This window comes from Neofelis nebulosa, chromosome 7, assembly GCF_028018385.1.
Source record: "Neofelis nebulosa isolate mNeoNeb1 chromosome 7, mNeoNeb1.pri, whole genome shotgun sequence".
Taxonomy (NCBI): domain Eukaryota; kingdom Metazoa; phylum Chordata; class Mammalia; order Carnivora; family Felidae; genus Neofelis; species Neofelis nebulosa.
Window position 1 is genome coordinate 46,214,983 of NC_080788.1, and position 19,900 is coordinate 46,234,882.

Below are 19,900 nucleotides of genomic sequence, written 5' to 3' on the forward strand. Positions count from 1 at the left end.
TGAGAAATGTAGCATTATTTTAATGGGGGTGGGGTGTGTGTGTGTGTGTGTGTGTGTGTGAAGAGCTACCTGTTTGTGTTTGCACAATACAGACTGTTTCCTTTCAAATTTTGATTAGATTAAGCCAGGCCTGAACTCTTGAAGACTTGTCACGTCAGAGTCCTAGTTTTTTCTTTATCACCCATAGCCGGCATGAATTTTTCTCCCTCATCCATTTAGATTGCCAGCACATTGCTGCTTGTTCACCAAGCCCCCCAGTGGCATCTAGAAAGGTTCTGCTGTCAGTCATTTATATGTGGCTTCATTTGTTTGATTTTATTATGCCACATATGAAATAAATTCAGGCAGATGTGTGGCTTCAACTAGGTATTTTCGCTTTTAAGCTTTTTCTAAACATTAAAAAAACATATTTTTAAAAAAATTTTTTTTTCAACGTTTTTTTATTTATTTTTGGGACAGAGAGAGACAGAGCATGAACGGGGGAGGGGCAGAGAGAGAGGGAGACACAGAATCGGAAACAGGCTCCAGGCTCCGAGCCATCAGCCCAGAGCCTGACGCGGGGCTCGAACTCACGGACCGCGAGATCGTGACCTGGCTGAAGTCGGACGCTTAACCGACTGCACCACCCAGGCGCCCCAAAAAACATATTTTTTTAATGTTTATTTATTTTTGAGAGAGAGGAGGACAGAGGATCCAAAGCAGGTTCCGTGCTGACAGAGCAGAGCCCCACACGGGGCTCGAACTCATGAAATTGAGCCAAAGTTGGATGCTCCACTGCCTGAGCCACCCAGGTGCCCCTCATTTTTAAGCTTTTTATCTCTAACTAGGGAATAGAAGAATTGGCTTCTCCAAGACATTTAAGACATTATCAAGCAAAATATGGGTATTTGGGAGGAGGAGAGAGGCTCCCTAGAATCATCTTAGTCCCAACCAGCTGACCCTAAGGGTAATACCGGCTCTTGTCTTCTTAGCAAGCTCTGGATCCTGAAAGCATGGCCGCTCTTCTTGTTAAGATTCCCTTCTCCCTTAGATGCCATAAGTCTGTCTAATCCTGGTAGTAGCTTCTGGGAGCAAAGGAGGACCTGGCTTCTCTAGAGACCTGGAGCCCCTTCACTGCTGTGTCTAGATGTGCCTTCGCATAGGCCATGCGCTCCAACTTCTCTCCTGCACTCCTCGCTGATTTCTCCTCCTTCCCTCCCTCCCTTCCTTCCACGTTCAGTCTTTGAGACTTTCTGTATTTGACATCATGTAGTGTGCTTCTGTCTCTGTTATGTTAGCCTCTTACGGAATTACAATGTTTGTAACATAAACGTGTAGTAGACTGTATGACCTTTAAAAAAGATATTTACACATAAGCCAATCCGTGGCTTATATGTAGTATTGTGATTAAAGAAACAGATGGGGGTTCAAATCTCAGCTCTGAGAGTTACTAGCTAAGTAGCCGTAGGTGAGTCTCTGTTTGCCTCTGTTTCCTCCTCTGTAAAACGGAAAGACCAACCTGATCAGGTGGCTGGAAGAATAAAATGAGACCATGCACCTAATGCCCCAAGAACAGCACTTGAAGCAGGGAGAGCACCCCGTAGATGTTAGCCACTTACTGTTCCTTGTTGCTGCCCAGCCCCAGGCTTTGTGTGAGCTGCTGGATGTGCACTGTCACCTGCTCGGGTGTGGCTTCGCCTCATGGAGCTCTTGTCCTCACAGAGGGGGCAGAAATAAAATAAGTACAAACATTAAGATAATTACCAATTATGATATATACTCTAAAGGGAAAATACTATTTTCTATGAGAGAATAACAGTGGTGCTATTCTGGCTTGGGTAGTCTATAAAGGCCCCTCTGCAAGTGTCATTGAGGGACAGCGCCACGGAAGCCAGCCACGTGAGGCGTTCCCAAATCGGGACACCCGGTAAAGGGAACAGCATGGGCAAGGCTCTGTGGAGGGAAAGAGTTTCGTGTGCATGAAGAAGCCATCCTCCCAGGGACGTAGTGAGCAGAAGAGAAAGTAGAGAGAATAGCCAAGGACCAAACACCAGGGCCTCTTGACTCTAGATGAATGTTGATACTTAGTAATAACTGCTGCTTACAGGGGGCTTTATAAAACTCTTTGCAATGGGGCGCCTGGGTGGCGCAGTCGGTTAAGCGTCCGACTTCAGCCAGGTCACGATCTCGCGGTCCGTGAGTTCGAGCCCCGCGTCAGGCTCTGGGCCGATGGCTCGGAGCCTGGAGCCTGTTTCCGATTCTGTGTCTCCCTCTCTCTCTGCCCCTCCCCCGTTCATGCTCTGTCTCTCTCTGTCCCAAAAATAAATAAAAAATGTTGAAAAAAAAAAAATTAAAAAAAAATAAATAAATAAAACTCTTTGCATTAACCATTAAGCACACCAAAGAAATCAGGGGAGATCACCATCGAGAAAAGAACGTTTGATTTTGTCCGAAGATTGTCACTGGCGACCTTCAGCAGTGCTATTTTTAGACAGTAGTAGAAAGGAAAAGCAGATTTTTCCCCAGGGTGTTAACATGGAAATAGATAGGGAGTGGGTAGGATGGATGCTCCAGAATGGGAATAACAGACCCAGCGGATTTTTCAGCTGTTGAGATCCATCCCTAAGCCGAGAGCAGAGGTGAATGGATCACCAAGAAACACAGCAGTGGGTGTCTTTGGTGGGCAGTCCACTTTGAGGCTGAGCCTTCTGTCCCCAATTGTCCTCACAGGTATGCCATTCTGACCAAAGCCACCTGGCCCTCGTGGAGAGGGGACGAAAAACAAGGTGTCCTCCACTTGTTGCAGTCCGTCAACATGGACAGTGACCAGTTCCAGCTCGGGAGGAGCAAAGTGTTCATCAAAGCCCCCGAGTCTGTGAGTATGCCGCTGCCCTCCGTCATGTCCTCAGTGCCCCCCACCCCTTCCCGCAGCGCTTCTGCTGCCCCTTCTCACACGTGCTGCCTTCATTTTCTCACTCTTTGGTTTATGCCTTCGGTGTCCTCTCCCCTGCTCCCAATGTAAGTGTAGGTCATTCCCCATACCCTTGCTCTGCAGAGCCTTCAGAGAGCTCAGCATGTATAAAAAGATGTCGTCATCTTGTTCCTTTTCTTACTGTCTCTCTCCCATGCTAGATGGCCATCTCCTCAAGGTCAGGGACTCTTGCCCCTTTGGTATGTTTGTGTACTCAGAGCCTTGTACAGACAGTGGCTCACAGCAGGTGCCCACCAGTTACTTCTAGTATCCAGTAGAGTCTCAGCGAAAAGGGACTTCTTTGTCTGACTAAGGAGGCTTGGGTAAACTTAACATCCTCCACCTGGGTGACACCAAACAGGTCATTTACACACACAGATTTCCTCCTTGAAGGTGGAACAGAGCTCTGGGGTGGGCAGTCTCAGGACTAGATCTTGAAGACCGTGAGGGAGCTTGGAAAGAACTTTGAGGAGCTGAATAGGGAAGAGGAGAAATCTCTGGGTTAATAGAACACAAATTTTTACCAATAAGGAGCTCAAAAATAAGTTCTACAATTAACAAACTTACTAGATCTCCACAGATTAATTAATAATTCCTGATGGGGAGATGGTCACTGTGAGCCTCATGAATGTCTATAGGAAGTTGCCATTTCCTATGTTGGATTCCTTATAGCAGAACCCCTCAGTTCTTCTGCCCAGGTAGCTCTGGGACTATGGAATGAAGACATTACTTTTTAAGATGGAGAAGCTGCTGGAACTAACCAGGGTTGGACATCATCATTTCTTGAGATTCCTTTGCCAATCACAAGACTCCATTTCAAGAGTCTCTGGTGAACTTGACAAAATTAGTCATCAGATCCAGGGGAAATACCATGCGAACCGGCAGTGTTGGTGACCGCGGAAACACTTGACTTTAGACAAACCCCGGTTTTGCAGTGAGTTCCGTCCTCTAGAATGGGCCCCACAGCTGCTGTTCTGCCTCAGAGGATCAGACGGAGACTCAGAAATGGTAATGGCTGGGACTGAATGGCTTTAAGAGCCATAAAAGTTATTAAATAAATCAGTGGCACACATCAATAGAACCCGTTTATGAAAAGTTTGTGGTAGCATTTTCCACTTTTGAGTTATTTGTAGTTTCACAGCAATGTCATTTCCAAATATAAAATGAAAATGTTGTGTCATACACCATTAAGCAACCCACAGAGCAGTTCCTGTTCTTTCTAAAATGGGATGGAGTGATTTATCAGTACAATGCAGAACTCCTCTGTTGCTTTGTACCCGCTTTTACTTTTTTGTCTTGCTAAATTTCCACGTATAATAAGGACAGCTTCAACATTTTTTGTACCTTTTTTTTTTCTGATTTAGTTGAGCTGTGGGGTTTTACTTGCAACATCAAGGTTTATTTTGGGTTTTCTTTTCCTTGTCTTCCTCCTGAATGCTTTATTGCCGTCACTCGCTTCTCCTTTTCCCCATCTTTTTACACACAGGCGCACACCGCACACACACCTTCACTACTCTCTCCCCTCCCCCATCACTCAGCCATTCACGTCTAGTCCTGACGTTGCGAATACTTCTACAAAAGCTGGTTTTTAAGAATCTGCCTTGTGATTTTGCCTTGACTCTTAGCGTAGATGTGCTGAATGTACGAAATAACCCATTTGCCTAAAGAACCCCCATTAGACACCAAAGGGTTTGGTTTCCATTTACTTCGTACATGTGTACATGATTTGGGGGTTTGCGGTGGGGGGAGCGCTCTCTCTCTCTCTCTCTCTCTCTCTCTTCCTTTTTTTCTTGAAGCTCCCTGATTTCTAACCTCCATGGCTTTCGGAAAAAACCTAAAACCCAGCTTATGTTTGATATCATCTATAGGAGGTTGGGAATTGGTTGCCTCCTCCTTTCTGAGTCACAAGTGCATTCTCTGTGACACTCCCAAAATAGTTCCGGGAACGAAAGAAAACAAGGCTTACTCAGAAACCTAACACACCAAGATAAGAAAGACCAACGAATATTCTTCAAAGAGGCAACCACAGGGCTCAGATTTTAAACATTCTGTCCAAATGTTAAATCACGTATTCCTTTTGTTTTCAGAAATATGCTCCCCGTCCCTGTTGTACGTGGCAGTGACAGCTGCGGAATGAAGCGGCCCCTTCCCTTCTGAGTTTGAGATGTTGTTTTTGCACAGCTAGGGCTGTGAGAAGCAGAAGTTTAGTGACAGGAAGGGACGGATGTGGCTCCTGAGGATAGATCCAGATAAACAGAGGCACCAAATCGAGCCTGGCTGCCTTCAAATTCTCCTATTTACTTCTGGAACATTTCCGCAGTGACTTTTCATCAGCTTTACTTGTTTTCATTGGTACATTTTCTTTTGTTTCCTAGAGAGTCATGAAAACCACTGCCAAGGTGAGCGAGAAAGTTCCCCACCATTTCATGAGTTGACCGTATACAGATTTACAGAGACAGACTTATATGCCAAAGTGAGGAAGAGCCTGGCAAGGCCTGAAAGACCTTGGGTCACTTTCCATTCCCACCCAGTCTTAGTTCCAGTTTTCTCCTGTGTGCAATGGAGATGATGGACCTGTGTGGCCTGTGTGGTTGCTGATGAGTTGAATGAAATAATGTATTCTAGGGGCGCCTGGGTGGCGCAGTCGGTTAAGCGTCCGACTTCAGCCAGGTCACGATCTCGCGGTCCGTGAGTTCGAGCCCTGCGTCAGGCTCTGGGCTGATGGCTCGGAGCCTGGAGCCTGTTTCCGATTCTGTGTCTCCCTCTCTCTCTGCCCCTCCCCCGTTCATGCTCTGTCTCTCTCTGTCCCAAAAATAAATAAAAACCGTTGAAAAAAAAAAATTTTTTTTAAAAAATAAAAAAAGAAATAATGTATTCTAGAATGTCAATCTAGAATGATACCTGACCCATAGTGGGCTCCCGGTACATTACAGCTGTTTGCTATTATCTTTGTTATTCCAGAGCTTCCTTGAGTAGGGTGCAGCAGTCAGGATTGTTAAAGGGGCCTGAGTCTCAAGACCTGGGTCCTTACACAGAACAGTCCCAGTTCCGCTAGGTGAAGTCATGTCCCGACTACGCATCTTATGTCCAGCTCCAGTTGCACTGGTTATAACCCTCTGGCCCAATGACTCCTTGGAGAATCTATGCAGCCAAAAGTCTACACTTTCGTGGACCTGAAAATCAGGCAGCCCTCTTCCACAGCAGCACAAGGTCTGCTCCTGCAAGAGCTGGGAACTCTGTGAAGAGGCTGCGTGCAGCACTAAACCGTGGCTTCCTCCGATTCATTTCATCTAGCATCCTCTTTGGATCAAGGCAGAAAACTAGGGGATGAACGTGGAACCACCCATTTGATTCGCAGAGATTATGATTATGAGCAAGGCAGAGCACACATTTTCAAGGCCCGACTAACAACCAGATACAGCTGTTTTCTGTTATGTGTTCGGTTAAATGAAGAAAACAGAGAGAGATAAAGATGTTATAGTGATTACAGGGCCACCTGGGTTAAGCCTCCACCTCTTGATTTCGGCTCAGGTCATGGTTCGTGGGTTCCAGCCCTGAATCAGGTTCTGGGCTAACAGCATGGAGCCTGCTTGGGATTCTCTCTCTCTCTCTCTCTCTCTCTCTCTCTCTCTCCCTCCCTCCCTCCCCCCCCCTCTCTCTCCCCCTCTCTCTCTCTCCCCCTCTCTCTCACTCCCCCTCTCTCTCACTCCCCCTCTCTCTCTTTCTCTCTCTTTCTGCCCCTCTACCCCCTCAAAATAAATAAACTCAAAAAAAATATTTAAAGACATTATTGTAATTACAAACAATATGCCCTAGTAATCATTTTTTCACTTTTGTTCATGAGTCAGAGAAACTGCTCCCGATGTTATGTCCTTGACTAAACTGAGTGTCCCCCAAAAAAAGTGATGCTGAGGTCTTATGAATTGGCTCACATTTTCCCTCTGTACATTCACAGCTATTTCTTCTAGAAGAAATGAGAGAGAGAAAGTATGATGGATATGCTCGAGTGATACAGAAATCATGGAGGAAATTTGTGGCCCGGAAGAAATACGTCCAAATGAGAGAAGAAGGTATTCTAGTCATTTTGTTTCATGCATTTAACAAAGCTCCAGAATAACTTTGAGCTCAAAGTTACAAGTTCGCTTTCCTTTGCCTATAATGTCACATGTTAAAATCTTGCATTCATTTTGAGTTTCTCTGTGTATTTCCACACGATATTCCTCCTCTTTCTGGGGCCCTGGCCCTTCTCTCTTCTCTGGCCTTTGGGGAACTGCAGCCTCAGACCTCCTATTGAACAAGAAAGAGAGAAGGAGAAACAGTATTAACAGGAACTTCATCGGGGATTACATCGGGATGGACGAACACCCGGAACTCCAGCAGTTTGTGGGCAAGAGGGAGAAGATCGACTTTGCAGACACAGTGACCAAGTATGACAGAAGGTTCAAGGTACACACTGACCGCTGCCCATTGTGGGGAAAGTGGCCATTTTGACATGTCCGCCCACCTTCTTAAAGCACCTCTCCTTACAGGGTGTAAAGCGAGACTTGCTTCTTACTCCAAAGTGCTTATACTTAATCGGACGAGAGAAAGTGAAACAGGGCCCGGACAAAGGCCTGGTGAAGGAAGTGCTGAAGCGGAGGATTGAGATGGAGAGAATCTTGTCCGTGTCCCTCAGGTGAGCGGCGAGGGTGTGAGGCGAGGCTGCCTGGTCCTCCTCATCTTTGCCTCTCCGCCGTTCCAGACAGCCAGGAGAAAGGCCTGGCCGGGCTCCCCCCTTGTCAAAATCCTGGTGAAGAGAACTGAGTTTCCTCTTCTTCCCTGAGAAGACCCGACCTTCATTGGTCTCAGGAATGAGATTCCAAGAAGTGGCCTTCTGGTCAGCTCCACTAGTCAAGGGGAACTCAGATGCTTTCTTCCCACAAAATGTAAGAGAAAAACCTGGTATCCAAAACAGAGGATAAATGCTTTTACTGAAGTGGGGCCAAGGGACCAGAGTCCCATCCTGAAGCCCACCTCCCCCACCTCGAAGACGTGACCCATTTCACCAGCAAAGGCCCAGGCAGCCTGGAGTCATTGCTCAATGCCCCCCTTCAACTCCCAAGTTCCCAGGCAGAGGCCCCAGCTTTCTTTAGGCAGAGGGGCTTGTACGTGTAAGGAGACTTGTTTTAAATCCTGCCCTGCTCAGAATTCTCTCTGATGAGAGGAAATCCTCCCAGTCACAGAAGGCTAAGAAAAGAGGGAGAAAGGCCCCTTTGAGCTCAGTGGCTTCCCCCTTGAGTGGCATCCCTGGGCCCTTCGAGGAGACCGCTGCTTCTGTGGGGGCAAGGCTACGGGCTGCCATTGCATTGACAGTCGTGATGTCCTGGTGGTCTATGAACATGTCTTCCTGGAATCGGGATACCTCTAAATTCTTACTCCACACGGAGGACAAAACGGCTGCTCTCAGGAAAAAGCTGGGGTTTTGTGTGCTCAGGCATCCTATCTACCCGGCTGGAAATCCTGGCTCCAATGCGATAATCCAAAACAGATTTCAAGTTGTGTCCATTCTTGCCTATGTCACGGTGGTTTCTGATTCTCTCTGTTCCCAGTTTTCCTGATAAAGGGCCAGGTGGTGCTGTGAGGTCAAGGGTTTAAAACATCGCAGCTCAGGATGTGGGGGAAACTTGTAAGCAGAGGAGTCCATCAGCAGCCTTTCTGGCAAACCCCACCTCAGGTGGGTCTCAGTGCCGTGGATTTCAAGCAAGAGTTCCAGGCACTGTCCGGTTTCCTGAAGATCTTCCTGAGCATTCACCTCACCAGCTGGGCCACAGCCTGAGCTGGGCAGCCTGCCGGCCACACTTCCTGGCGAGCTGGGCGCTGAGGCTGCCCTTGTTGTTCCAAGGAACCCAACAGGAAACTTCTTTTTTTCCTTGCATGGGGAAAAGTCACACCTGGGCTAAGCAGGGTTCTCCTAAACCTGCTGTTTTCTCTTGACAGGGGCAGTGGCTGAATGCCAGGGAATCATAGTTCCGGGCACATGTGCTCGTTACTCTGAGAGTGATTATTATTCTTCCTGTTGTTATTGCCAGGCCTGTGTCTTCAGCCTTCAGACCACTCAGGCAGTGCTTGATCATAAATAATCATATGTCTCCATTTATATAAGGCACTTTGACACCATCCTTTTTGTCTAGGCCTGGAGGTTTATCAAGGTGTGGGATATCCCCCCTCAAATGTTTTCCTTCTGTCTTGTCTTGTCTCACAGCCTCTGGGGCTGCAGTGTCTCATGCTAAAACCAACTTCTGCTGCTGCTTCCTCATGGTCTGGACATGTGCTCCCTTATGGCCTTTCCCTGTTAGAGGATGTAATGAAATGAGGTGCTTAGCCCAAAAGTTGTTCTGGCTCCGGGGAGAGAAAAGAGTCTGAGTCATTGTAACTTGTGATCTGTGCATGTTGCAGTCACTGAGCCTCACCCTCACCAAGATTCATACTGTTCCCTCATTTCCTTCAACTACCGGGTTAGGCCAGTAATCTGAGTGAGGAATGCCACCACATGGGTGATGGTATGTGCAGAATCAAAACCAGAGTAGAAATGGATTGTGGTACCAGACCACCAGACGTGCGTGTGCGTGTGTGTGTGTGTGTGTGTGTGTGTGTGTTCTCAAAATATTTCAACACTGGTATAGAGAAGGATTTTAACAGATGTCTTGCACTTTAGGGAAAAAGTTGTATTGTGTGTATGTGTGCTGAACACTGTGAGGCTTAGTGCTTGACTCTGGCTGCAGTGACTGCCCCATGGTTTCTTCTAGTTAAGACCATCACCGTGCCCATAAACTTGGTCTTCTGGACCACCTCTAACTCTTATAACCACCAGGAAAGCAGAATGGGCTGGTAACCACCAGGAAAGCAGAATGGGCTGGTAGCTCCCAAGCAAACCAACCAACCATGCAAAAACAACTATGCAACAGTTTGGGAAACGAGAGCATGACCAAATATTTGATATGAAGGATTTAGTGTTCATCTCCTTAGGTGTGATCTCGGTATTGTGGTTATTTTGGTCGAAAGAGGCTTTGTCTGGGACTCCTGGCAGGCTCAGTTGGTAGAGCATGGGACTCTTGAACTCCGGGTCATGAGTTCAAGCCCCATGTTGGATGTAGAGGCTACTTAAAAATAAAATCTTAAAAGAAAATTTTAGGGGTGCCTGGGTGGCTCAGTTAGTTAAGCGTCTGACTTTGGCTCAAGTCATGATCTTATGGTTCGTGGGTTCAAGCCCCTCATCGTGCTCTGTGCTGACAGCTCAAAGCCTGGAGACTTCTTTGGATTCTGTGTCTCCCTCTCTCTCCGACCCTCCCCCGCTCACCATCTGTCTCTCTCTCTCTCTGAAAATTAAAAAACATTAAAAAAATTTTTAAAGACTAGGAAAGAAAATTTAAGCTAAAGAAAAACATATAGGCCAGTCCCAATAGCTCAGGTGTAAGAGCCTGTGTTCTTTGCTTTCCCATTGTAGGTAATGAGATGGGTACCATCAAATCTCATAATTGGGGCTCTGTCTGATAAGGTTTTTATTTTTTTTTAAATTTATTTATTGTTTAATTTATATTTAAGTTAGTTAACATATGGTGCAACAGTGATTCAGGAGTAGATTCCTTAATGCCCCTTGCCCATTTAGACTATCCCCCCTCCCACAACCCACCCAGCAACCCTCTGTTTGTTCTCTATATTTAAGTCTTTTATGTTTTGTCCCCCTTCCTGTTTTTATATTATTTTTGCTTCCCTTCCTTTAGGTTTATCTGTTTTGTATCTTAAAGTCCTCATATGAGTGAAGTTGTATGATTATCTTTTGACTAATTTCGCTTAGCATGATACTCTCTAGTTCCATCCATGTAGTTGCAAATGGCAAGATTTCATTATTTGTCATTGTCAAGTAATACTTGATCGTATGTACATACCACATCTTCCTTAGCCATTCCTCTGTCAATGGACATTTGGACTCTTTCCATACTTTGTTGTCAGTAGTGCTGCTGTAGACATTGGGGTGCATGTGCCCCTTTGAAACAACATACCTATATCCCTTGTATAAATACCTCCTAGTGCAATTGCTGGGTTGTAGGGTAGTTCTATTTTTAATTTTTCAAGGAACCTTCTTACTGTTTTCCAGAGTGGCTACACCAGTTTGCATTCCCATCAGCAGTGCAAAAGAGATCCTCTTGATCCGCATCCTCACCAACATCTGTTGTTGCCTGAGTTGTTACTGTTAGCCATTCTGACAGGTGTGAGGTGGTATCTCATTGTGGTTTTGATTTGTATTTCCCTGATGGTGAGTGACGTTGAGCGTTTTTACATGCGTCTGTTCACCATCTGGATGTCTTCTTGGAGAAATATCTGTTCGTGTCTTTTGTCCATTTTGTCACTGGATTATTTGTTTTTTGGGTGTTGAGTTTGATAAGTTCTCTATAGATTTTGGATACTAACCCCTTATCTGATATGTCGTTTGCAAATATCTTCTCCCACTCTGTCGGTTGCCTTTTAGTTTTGCTGATTGTTTCCTTCGCTGTGCAGAAGCTTTTTATTTTGATGAGGTCCCATAGTTCATTTTTGCTTTTGTTTCCCTTGCCTCCAGAGATGTGTTGAGTAAGAAGTTGGTGCAGCCGGGGCGCCTGGGTGGCGCAGTCGGTTAAGCGTCCGACTTCAGCCAGGTCACGATCTCGCGGTCCGTGAGTTCGAGCCCCGCGTCAGGCTCTGGGCTGATGGCTCGGAGCCTGGAGCCTGTTTCCGATTCTGTGTCTCCCTTCTCTCTGCCCCTCCCCCGTTCACGCTCTGTCTCTCTCTGTCCCAAAAATAAATAAATAAATAAATAAATAAAAAAAAAAAAGAAGTTGGTGCAGCCAAGATCAAAGAGGTTTTTGCCTGCTTTCTCCTCGAGGATTTTAATGGCTTCCTGTCTTACGTTTAGGTCTTTCATCCATTTTGAGTTTATTTTTGTGTAAGGTAAGAAAGTGGTACAGGTTCATTTTTCTGCGTGTCACTGTCCAGTTTTCCAGCACCACTTGCTGAAGAGACTGTCTTTATTCCATTGGATATTCTTTCCTGCTTTGTCAAAGATTGGTTGGCTATACGTTTGTGAGTCCATTTCTGGGTTCTCTATTCTGTTCCATTGATCTGAGTGTCTGTTCTTGTGCCAGTACCATACTGTCTCGATGATTACAGCTTTGTAGTATAGCTTGAAGTCTGGGATTATGATGCCTCCTGCTTTTGTTTTCTTTTTGAACATTGCTTTGGCTATTTGAGGTCTTTTCTGGTTCCATACAAATTTTAGGATTGTTTGTTCTAGCTCTGTGAAGAATGCTGGTGTTATTTTGATAGGTACTGCATTGACTATGTAGATTGCTTTGGGTAGTATTAACATTTTAACAATATTTGTTCTTCCTATCCAGGAGCATGGAATATTTGTCCATTTTTTGTCTGTGTGTCTTCTTCAATTTCTCTCATAAGCTTTCTATAGTTTTCAGTGTATAGGTTTTTCACCTCTTCAGTTATGTTTATTCCTAGGTATTTTATAGTTTTTGGTGCAATTGTAAATGGGATTGATTCCTTGATTTCCCTTTCTGTTGCTTCATTATTGGTGCATAGGAATACAACCGATCCTGTGCATTGGTTTTATATCCTGCCACTTTGCTGAATTCATGGATCAGTTCTAGCAGTTTTTTTGGTGGAATCTTTTGGGTTTTCCATATAGAGTATCATGTCATCTGCGAAGAGTGAAAGTTTGACCTCCTCCTGGCCGATTTGGATGCCTTTTATTCCTTTGTGTTGTCTGACTGCTGAGGCTAAGACTTCCAATACTATGTTGAATAACAGTAGTGAGAGTGGACATTCCTGTCATGTTCCTGACCTTAGGATAAAAGCTCTCAGTTTTTCCCCATTGAGGATGATATTAGTGTTGGGTCTTTCATATATGGCTTTTATGATCTTGAGGTGTGATCCTTCTATCCCTACTTTCTTGAGAGTTTTTATCAAGAAAGGGTGCTGTACTTTGTCAAATGCTTTCTCTGCATCTATTGAGAGGATCATGTGGTTCTTGTCCTTTGTTTTATTGATGTGATGCATCACATTGATTGTTTTGTGGATATTGAACCAGCCCTGGATCCCAGCTATAAATCCCACTTGGTTGTGGTGAATAATTCTTTGTGGAAGAAGAATTATTCGTGGATCTGGTTGGCTAGTATCTTGTGGAAGATTTTTGTATCCATGTTCATCAGGGAAATTGATCTATAGTTCTCCTTTTTAGTGTAGTCTTTGTCTGGTTTTGGAATCAAGGTAATCCTGGCTTCATAGAAAGAGTTTTTAAGTTTGCCTTCCATTTCTATTTTTTGGAACAGCTTCAAGAGAATAGGTGTGAACTCTTCTTTAAATGTTTGGTAGAATTCCCCTGGAAAGCCATCCAGCCCTAGACTCTTGTTTTTTTGGGAGAGTTTTGATTTCTTTACTGGTTATGGGTCCGTTCAAATTTTCTATTTCTTCCTGTTTCGGTTTTGGCAATTTATAGTTTTCTAGGAATGTGTCCATTTCTTCCAGATTGCCCATTTTATTGGTGTGTAATTGCTCATAATATTCTCTTACTGTTTTTATTTCTGCAGTGTTGGTTGTGATCTCTCCTCTTTCATTCTTGATTTTATTTATTTGGGTCCTTTTTTTTTTTTGTTTTTGATCAAACTGGCTAGGGGTTTATCAATTTTGTTAATTCTTTCAAAGAACCAGCTGGTTTCATTGACCTGTTCTGCTGTTTTATTTGTCTGTTTGTTTTTGTGTTTTTGTTTCGATCACATTGATTTCTGCTCTAATCGTTGTTATTCCTGTCTTCTGCTGGTTTGGGGTTTTATTTGCTGTTCTTTTTCCAGCTCTTTGAGGTGTGAGGTTAGGTTGTGTATCTGAGGCCTTTCTTCCTTCTCTAGGAAGGCCTACATTGCTATATACTTTTATGACTGCCTCTGCTGCATGCCAGAAGTTTTGGGCTGTGGTGTTATCATTTTCATTGCCCTCATGTACTTTTTAATTTTCTCTTTAATTTCTTGGTTAGCCCATTCTTTTTTTTTTTTTTTTTTTTTTTAATATGGGACACTTCATGAATTGGTGTGTCACCCTTGTGCAGGGGCCATGCTAATCTTCTCTGTATCATTCCAATTTTAGTATATGTGCTGCTGAAGTGAGTACCCCATGCATTCTTTAGTAGGATGTTCTTTAGTCCCCAAGTATTTGTTATCTTTCCAAATTTTCTCTTGTGGTTGATTGTGAGTTCATAGCATTGTGGCCTGAAAATATGCACAGTATGATCTCAGTCTTTTTGTACTTGCTGAGGGCTGATATGTGTCCCACTATGTGATCTGTTCTGGAGAATGTTCCATGGGCACTGAAGAAGAAGGTGTATTCTGCTGCTTTAGGATAAAATGTTCTGAATATATCTGTTAAGTCCATCCTGTCCAATGTGTCACTCAAAGCCATTGCTTCCATGTTGATTTTCTGTTTAGATGATCTGCCTGTTGTTGTAAGTGGGATGTTGAAGTTCCCTACTATTATGGTATTATTATCAATGAATTTCTTTTTGTTTGTGATTAATTGATTTATATATTTGGGTTCCTCAACATTTGGAGCATAAATGTTTACAATTGTTAGGTCTTCTTCATGGATAGACCCCTTAATTATGATATAATGCCCTTCTTCATCTCTTGTTATAGTCTTTATTTAAAACAAAATTTTTTTTAACATTTATTTATTTTTGAGAGATAGAGAGCAGGGGAGGGGCAGAGAGAGAGGGAGACACAAAATATGAAGCAGGCCCCACGCTCTGGGCTGTTAGCACAGAGCCCGAAGTGGGGCTCAAACCCACAAACTGTGAGATCATGACCTGAGCTGAAGTTGGATGCCCAACTGACTGAGCCACCCAGGCGCCCCTAAGTCCATTTTAAAATCTAGATCATCTGATATAAATATTGCTACTCCAGCTCTCTTTTGTTGACCATTAGCATGATAGATGGTTCTCCATCCCCTTATTTTCAATCTGAGGCTGTCTTTAGGTCTAAAATGGGTCTCTTGTTAACAGCATATAGATGGATCTTGTTTTCTTATCCCTTGTGTTACCCTATGTCTTTTGAATGGAGCATTGAGCCCATTGACATTTAGAGTGAGTACTGAAAGATAGGAATTTATTGCCATTATGTTGCTAATAAATTGGAGAGTTGGAATTTCTGGTAGTGTTCTCTGGTTCTTTGTTGCTTTTGGTCTTTTTGTTTCTGTTTTTGTTTTTGTTGTTTCATCTCTTCTCCCTTCAGAGAGTCCCCCTTAAAATTTCTTGCAGGGCTGGTTTAGTGGTCACGAACTACTTTAATTTTTGTTTGTCTGGGAAACTTTTTATCTCTTCTATTTTGAATGACAGCCTTGCTGGATGAAGAATTCTTGGCTGCATATTTTTCCGATTCAGCACATTGAATATATCCTGCCACTCCCTTCTGGTCTGCCAAGTTTCTGTGGATAGGTCTGCTGCAAACCTGATCTGTCTTCCCTTGTAGGTTAAGGACTTTTTTTCCCTTGCTGCTTTCATGATTCTTTCCTTGCCTGAGTATTTTGTGAATTTGACTATGTTATGCCTTGTTGCTGGTCGGTTTTTGTTAAATGTAATGGCAGTCCTCTGTGCTTCCTGGATTTCGATGTCTGTGTCTTTCCCCAGGTTAGGAAAGATTTCTGCTATGATTCGTTCACATAAATTTTCTACCCCTTTTTTTCTCTCTGCATCTTCTGGGACCCCTATCATTCTCATGTTATTCCTTTTTAAAATGAGTCACTGAGTTCTCTAATTTTTATTTTGTGCTCTTTTGCCTTAGTTTCCCTCTTTTTTTCTGCTTCAGTATTCTCCATAAGTTTGCTCTGCCTCATCCATTCTTGCTGCCGTGGCATCCATTCGAGATAGCAGCTCAGTTATAGCATTTTTTATTTCATCCTCCCTAGCTTTTACTTCTTTTATCTCCGCAGAAAGGGATTCTGATGTATTTTCAACCCCAGCTAGTATTCTTATTATCATGATTCTAAATTCTGATTCAGACATCTTGTTTGTATCTTTGATTAAGTCCTCAGCTGTCATTTCTTTCTGTTCTTTCTTTTGGGGTGAATTCCTTTGTTTTGTCATTTTTGAGGAAGAAAAGGAATTAATAAAGTAAGAAAAATTAAAATTAAAAATTAAAAACAACACAAAGAAATCAAATAAAGGATGCTAGATCCTAGGTATGTTTTGGTCTGGTTGTTGAAAGAAGCTTGATAGATTAGAGAAAAAAGGGAAAGATAAGAAAAGAAAAAAAGGAAAACCTTTGAAAATTTGAAAAAATGAATACAATAAAACAGAATAGAATGAAATGATGAAAGTAAAATAGAATTTTAAGAATTTATAAGAGTAAAAAAAAACTAGTAGAAAAAATTGAAAAGTCTTTTTAATAAAAATGGAAAATAAAAGATTTTTTTTCTCTTTCTGTATTCAAGAGTAAGAACAGAAAAAAAAAAAAAAACGAATAAAAGAACCAGCAAACAGAATGGAGTATGATTGAAATTACATCTGGTTTCTCATAGAAGTCAAGCTATGAAGCACTTTATAGTCCGTAAACTAAGCAGGCAGAGAGACTTGTGTTTGTCAAGAGTGCTGTTGGCCCAGTTGGGCAGGGCTTAGTGTAACAGCTATGTCCTCCATAGATGGCACTGCTTAGCTTACTGGGGTGGATTGCTGTGGATGGCACTTGTAGGCATGTATGTGCATATGTGGGAGGGGTGAAAATGGCATCACCCTGCTACCCAGTCTCTAGTATTTGAACTCTGTGGTCTCCATGACTGGCAATCAAGCACCCTTGCTTTTTCTCTGGCTTCCATCCACTCCCCACTTCTACACTGTCTGTAACCAAGCTGCCAGGTGGCACCTGCCTCTTGAGTTTTATCTCAAATAGGGCTTTTTCCCAGCCCCTCACTTCTGAGGGACTTCAGCTTTGGCCCACTCACACCTTCTGGAGGAGGGTCTCACCAAGCAATGGCCAGGTGCCAGTTTGTCCCCAGGAATGTTCATGAGACTGCACTGCTGATGGTGCCCAGAGACTGTGGCCAGGTGCCAGCCCAGCCCAGAAAAAGTTCATGCGATCTTGTACCAGCAGCAGAGTTTCAAGGTTTACGGAAAATCACAACACACATCTGGCTCCGGCCTTCACCCTCAATGTCCTTATTCCAGCACTAGTAAATGTGGTTGTTCGGAATCTGCTGGGACCTTTGCCTGTGGGGATGCCGCACAACCTCTACCAGGTGTCCTCCCAGCAGGGGACCTGCTTCTCCCCATGTGGCCCGAGAACCTCTTGGACCCCACTCTGCTCCCGGGGATTCGCCCTTCCCACCAGAGCACCACTAGGTATTGAGCTGTGGAGTTGCAGACTCTGCGCTCCCCCTGTTTATAGAGTCTTAATGGAATTTAAACCCTCTCCTTTCTCCTTTCTTCCTTTCTTCCTTTTTTGTTCAGTCCCTGTGGCTGTTTCCACTTTTCCACTTTCTCTGCAGCTGCTTTTGGTGGTGGTGGGGGTGCTTTTCCCATACTCTCTCCCCATCTCCGTCCTCTCTCCACAAGCAAAAACAACTCCCTGACCTCCGCAGCTTCTCTCTCCCCCAGTTCACCTCTCCACGCCGCGTACCTGCTGAGTTCTGTGGTTCAGCTTGTGCAGATTGTTGTGTTAATCCTCAAATCAGTTTTCTAGGTGTGCAGGATGGGTTAGTGCTAATCTGGCTACATTTCAGCAATGAGAGACGCAAAAAAACCCTTCATGCTGTTCCGCCATCTTGGCCCCTCCTCTGATGAGGCTTCTAATAGTCCTTGTCATTTTAATAGCTGATCACCAGAGGCCCAAGACTGAAAACTATGTGGCTCCCTGTCTGGTTCAGTAGATTTTCCAAAATGACTATGTGATGGGAAGATCAACCTGAAAGAGGGCTTTAGGGAGATGCTCCAGTTTCTCTTGTTGCAACATTCTTGCCTAGAATGTTGCATTGCCTAATTGGCTAAACCTGGCAGTAAGAACGGCCTGCTTTACCATTGCGCAGCTGACCCAAAACATTACTGAAGTCTTGACTTGATGTAACCTTTGAGATTTGGGAACCTGGACGTTGTCAGCATTTTTGAACTGAACCCCTACCTTCTGTTCAGCTCTGGAATTTGGAGGTGAATGCGAACATAGTCACTGCCTCAAGGAGCTCCCTGTCATTCTGGAATGGAAGCAAATACCCGAGTAGGCCTTCCAAATAACCTGCCATACAGGTTATAAGTGTTAGGAGATGTTACACAGGATACTGCTGGGATACAAAAGACACGATGAGCCTTCTCACTGGGGGTCTGTGAAGCTTTGCTAGGAGACCCTTGTTTAGGTTTGACACAGCCTGTGTCTGCACTACAGGGAAATCAGGTTGCCCCAAAGCTGGTGTCACTGGTTTCTCTGTATGGTGGAATTCTGGAGAAGGTTTATTTTCTTCTCCTTCTTCACGTTTATTTATTTTTTAAAGAGAGAGACGGAGAGCATGTGTGCAAGCAAGCAAAGGAGAGGCAAAGAGAGAGGAGATAGAGACTCCCGAGCAGGTTGTGTGCTGACAGCAGAGAGCCCGATGCAGGGCTTGAACTCATGAGCCATGAGAGCATGACCTGAGCCAGACACTTAACCGACTGAGCCACCCAGGCACCCAGGTTTATTTTCTTCTTTAATTACCTCTGTACTTTCCAGTTTGCTAAAAGGAGTACATATAAAGGTTTAAATAAAGGCAGGGCTGGCCTAGGAAATAGCCTTTTCAGCATAAGGGGGGGGGGGGACCTCCTTTAAGTCTTTACTCAGTGTTTTGTAACGAACATTTTTTTTGTGAAAGAGATACTGGTTAAGGGAGTGAAACAAGATTTTCTAGTATCGTCAGCAATATAACAATAAGCCACAAAGATGAGGAGATAAAAAGCAAATAGAGAGCCAAAGCAGGGACTAGTAAAGGATCTTTCAGCACAGGGGACTACATCAAACATCTGTAAGGAATTGCAGCTTGAGCATATGAATAAGACAGGGGTGAGGTCCAAAGATAAGTCTGAATTTTTAGAGTAAATAAATGTAAAAGCTTTGTTTTTAGACCCTGGAGCGTGGGCTGAGGAGAGGCGAATGAACTTAAAACTCTGGCCTGAGGATGGTTTCACTGACTCCCATGCCTGGGTCACCCGAGGGAGGGGTTTCTGAATTTGATGGCTAAAGTCAAAGTGTCCAAACACTTGTTCTCATTTCCAGACTCCTGCTGATAATTGGCCCTGAAGTTTTGGCCTGCTTGCTTTTTTCTTTATGGTAATGAAACTCCTAACCGCATTAAACTACTCAAGGTTACTTGCGTTGGGCTCATTTAGCCCAGTTGAATAAGCACTGTCCCGCCGAAAAGTACAGCCAGGCAAACAGATGCATCCAGACATGCCCAAGAGTGCTCTGCATCAAGCAGAGTTTTGTTTCTCACCCCACACACCGAAAAGTGGGCTTCTTGTTTTACTCTTTGCCTATCGCATCCACTCCCTTCCTCACGCAACAGTCTTCTTACCCCTGGGCTAGGATGCTAGGATGCTTGGGGTTTTTTTTTCATTAATTCCAAATGATGTTTACATAAGTGCCTTTGTGTGGAGTTCTGCATTGCCATAATTGAATTGACCATGACAATTCTAGACTTTTCATCTGCCTAGAGACAGGAAGAGGATAGTAGCTTTGTAGCTAGACCGTCTGTGGTACATTCTCAGACTTTACGAAAAGATTCCATTTCCTCATTTAGAAAAGTAGAGATTTAGAAATAGTAGAGATTGTGAGCTGCCCTGCAATACCTATTTTCTCCTTTACATAGGAATGGCTGACAGCCTCCCCTAAGACTGCATTTCCCAGGCTTCCTTGCAGCTAGGTGTAA

General features: G+C 44.0%; 1 protein-coding gene and 1 non-coding gene across 2 annotated transcripts in view; one reads left to right on the forward strand and one right to left on the reverse strand.

Annotated features, from left to right (window-relative positions):
* Positions 1-19,900, forward strand: part of MYO1E (myosin IE) — a 215,141-nt gene that overhangs the window by 164,734 nt on the left and 30,507 nt on the right. Inside the window, exons 19-22 of the mRNA XM_058737549.1 lie at positions 2,710-2,854; positions 6,906-7,020; positions 7,227-7,396; positions 7,480-7,625. Of these exons, the coding sequence (XP_058593532.1) occupies positions 2,710-2,854; positions 6,906-7,020; positions 7,227-7,396; positions 7,480-7,625 (576 nt within the window). The remainder of the gene's footprint in view (positions 1-2,709; positions 2,855-6,905; positions 7,021-7,226; positions 7,397-7,479; positions 7,626-19,900) is intronic.
* LOC131518327 (U6 spliceosomal RNA) lies at positions 14,031-14,137 on the reverse strand. Its single transcript, XR_009265018.1, has one exon. It is a non-coding gene; the product is annotated as a U6 spliceosomal RNA (small nuclear RNA).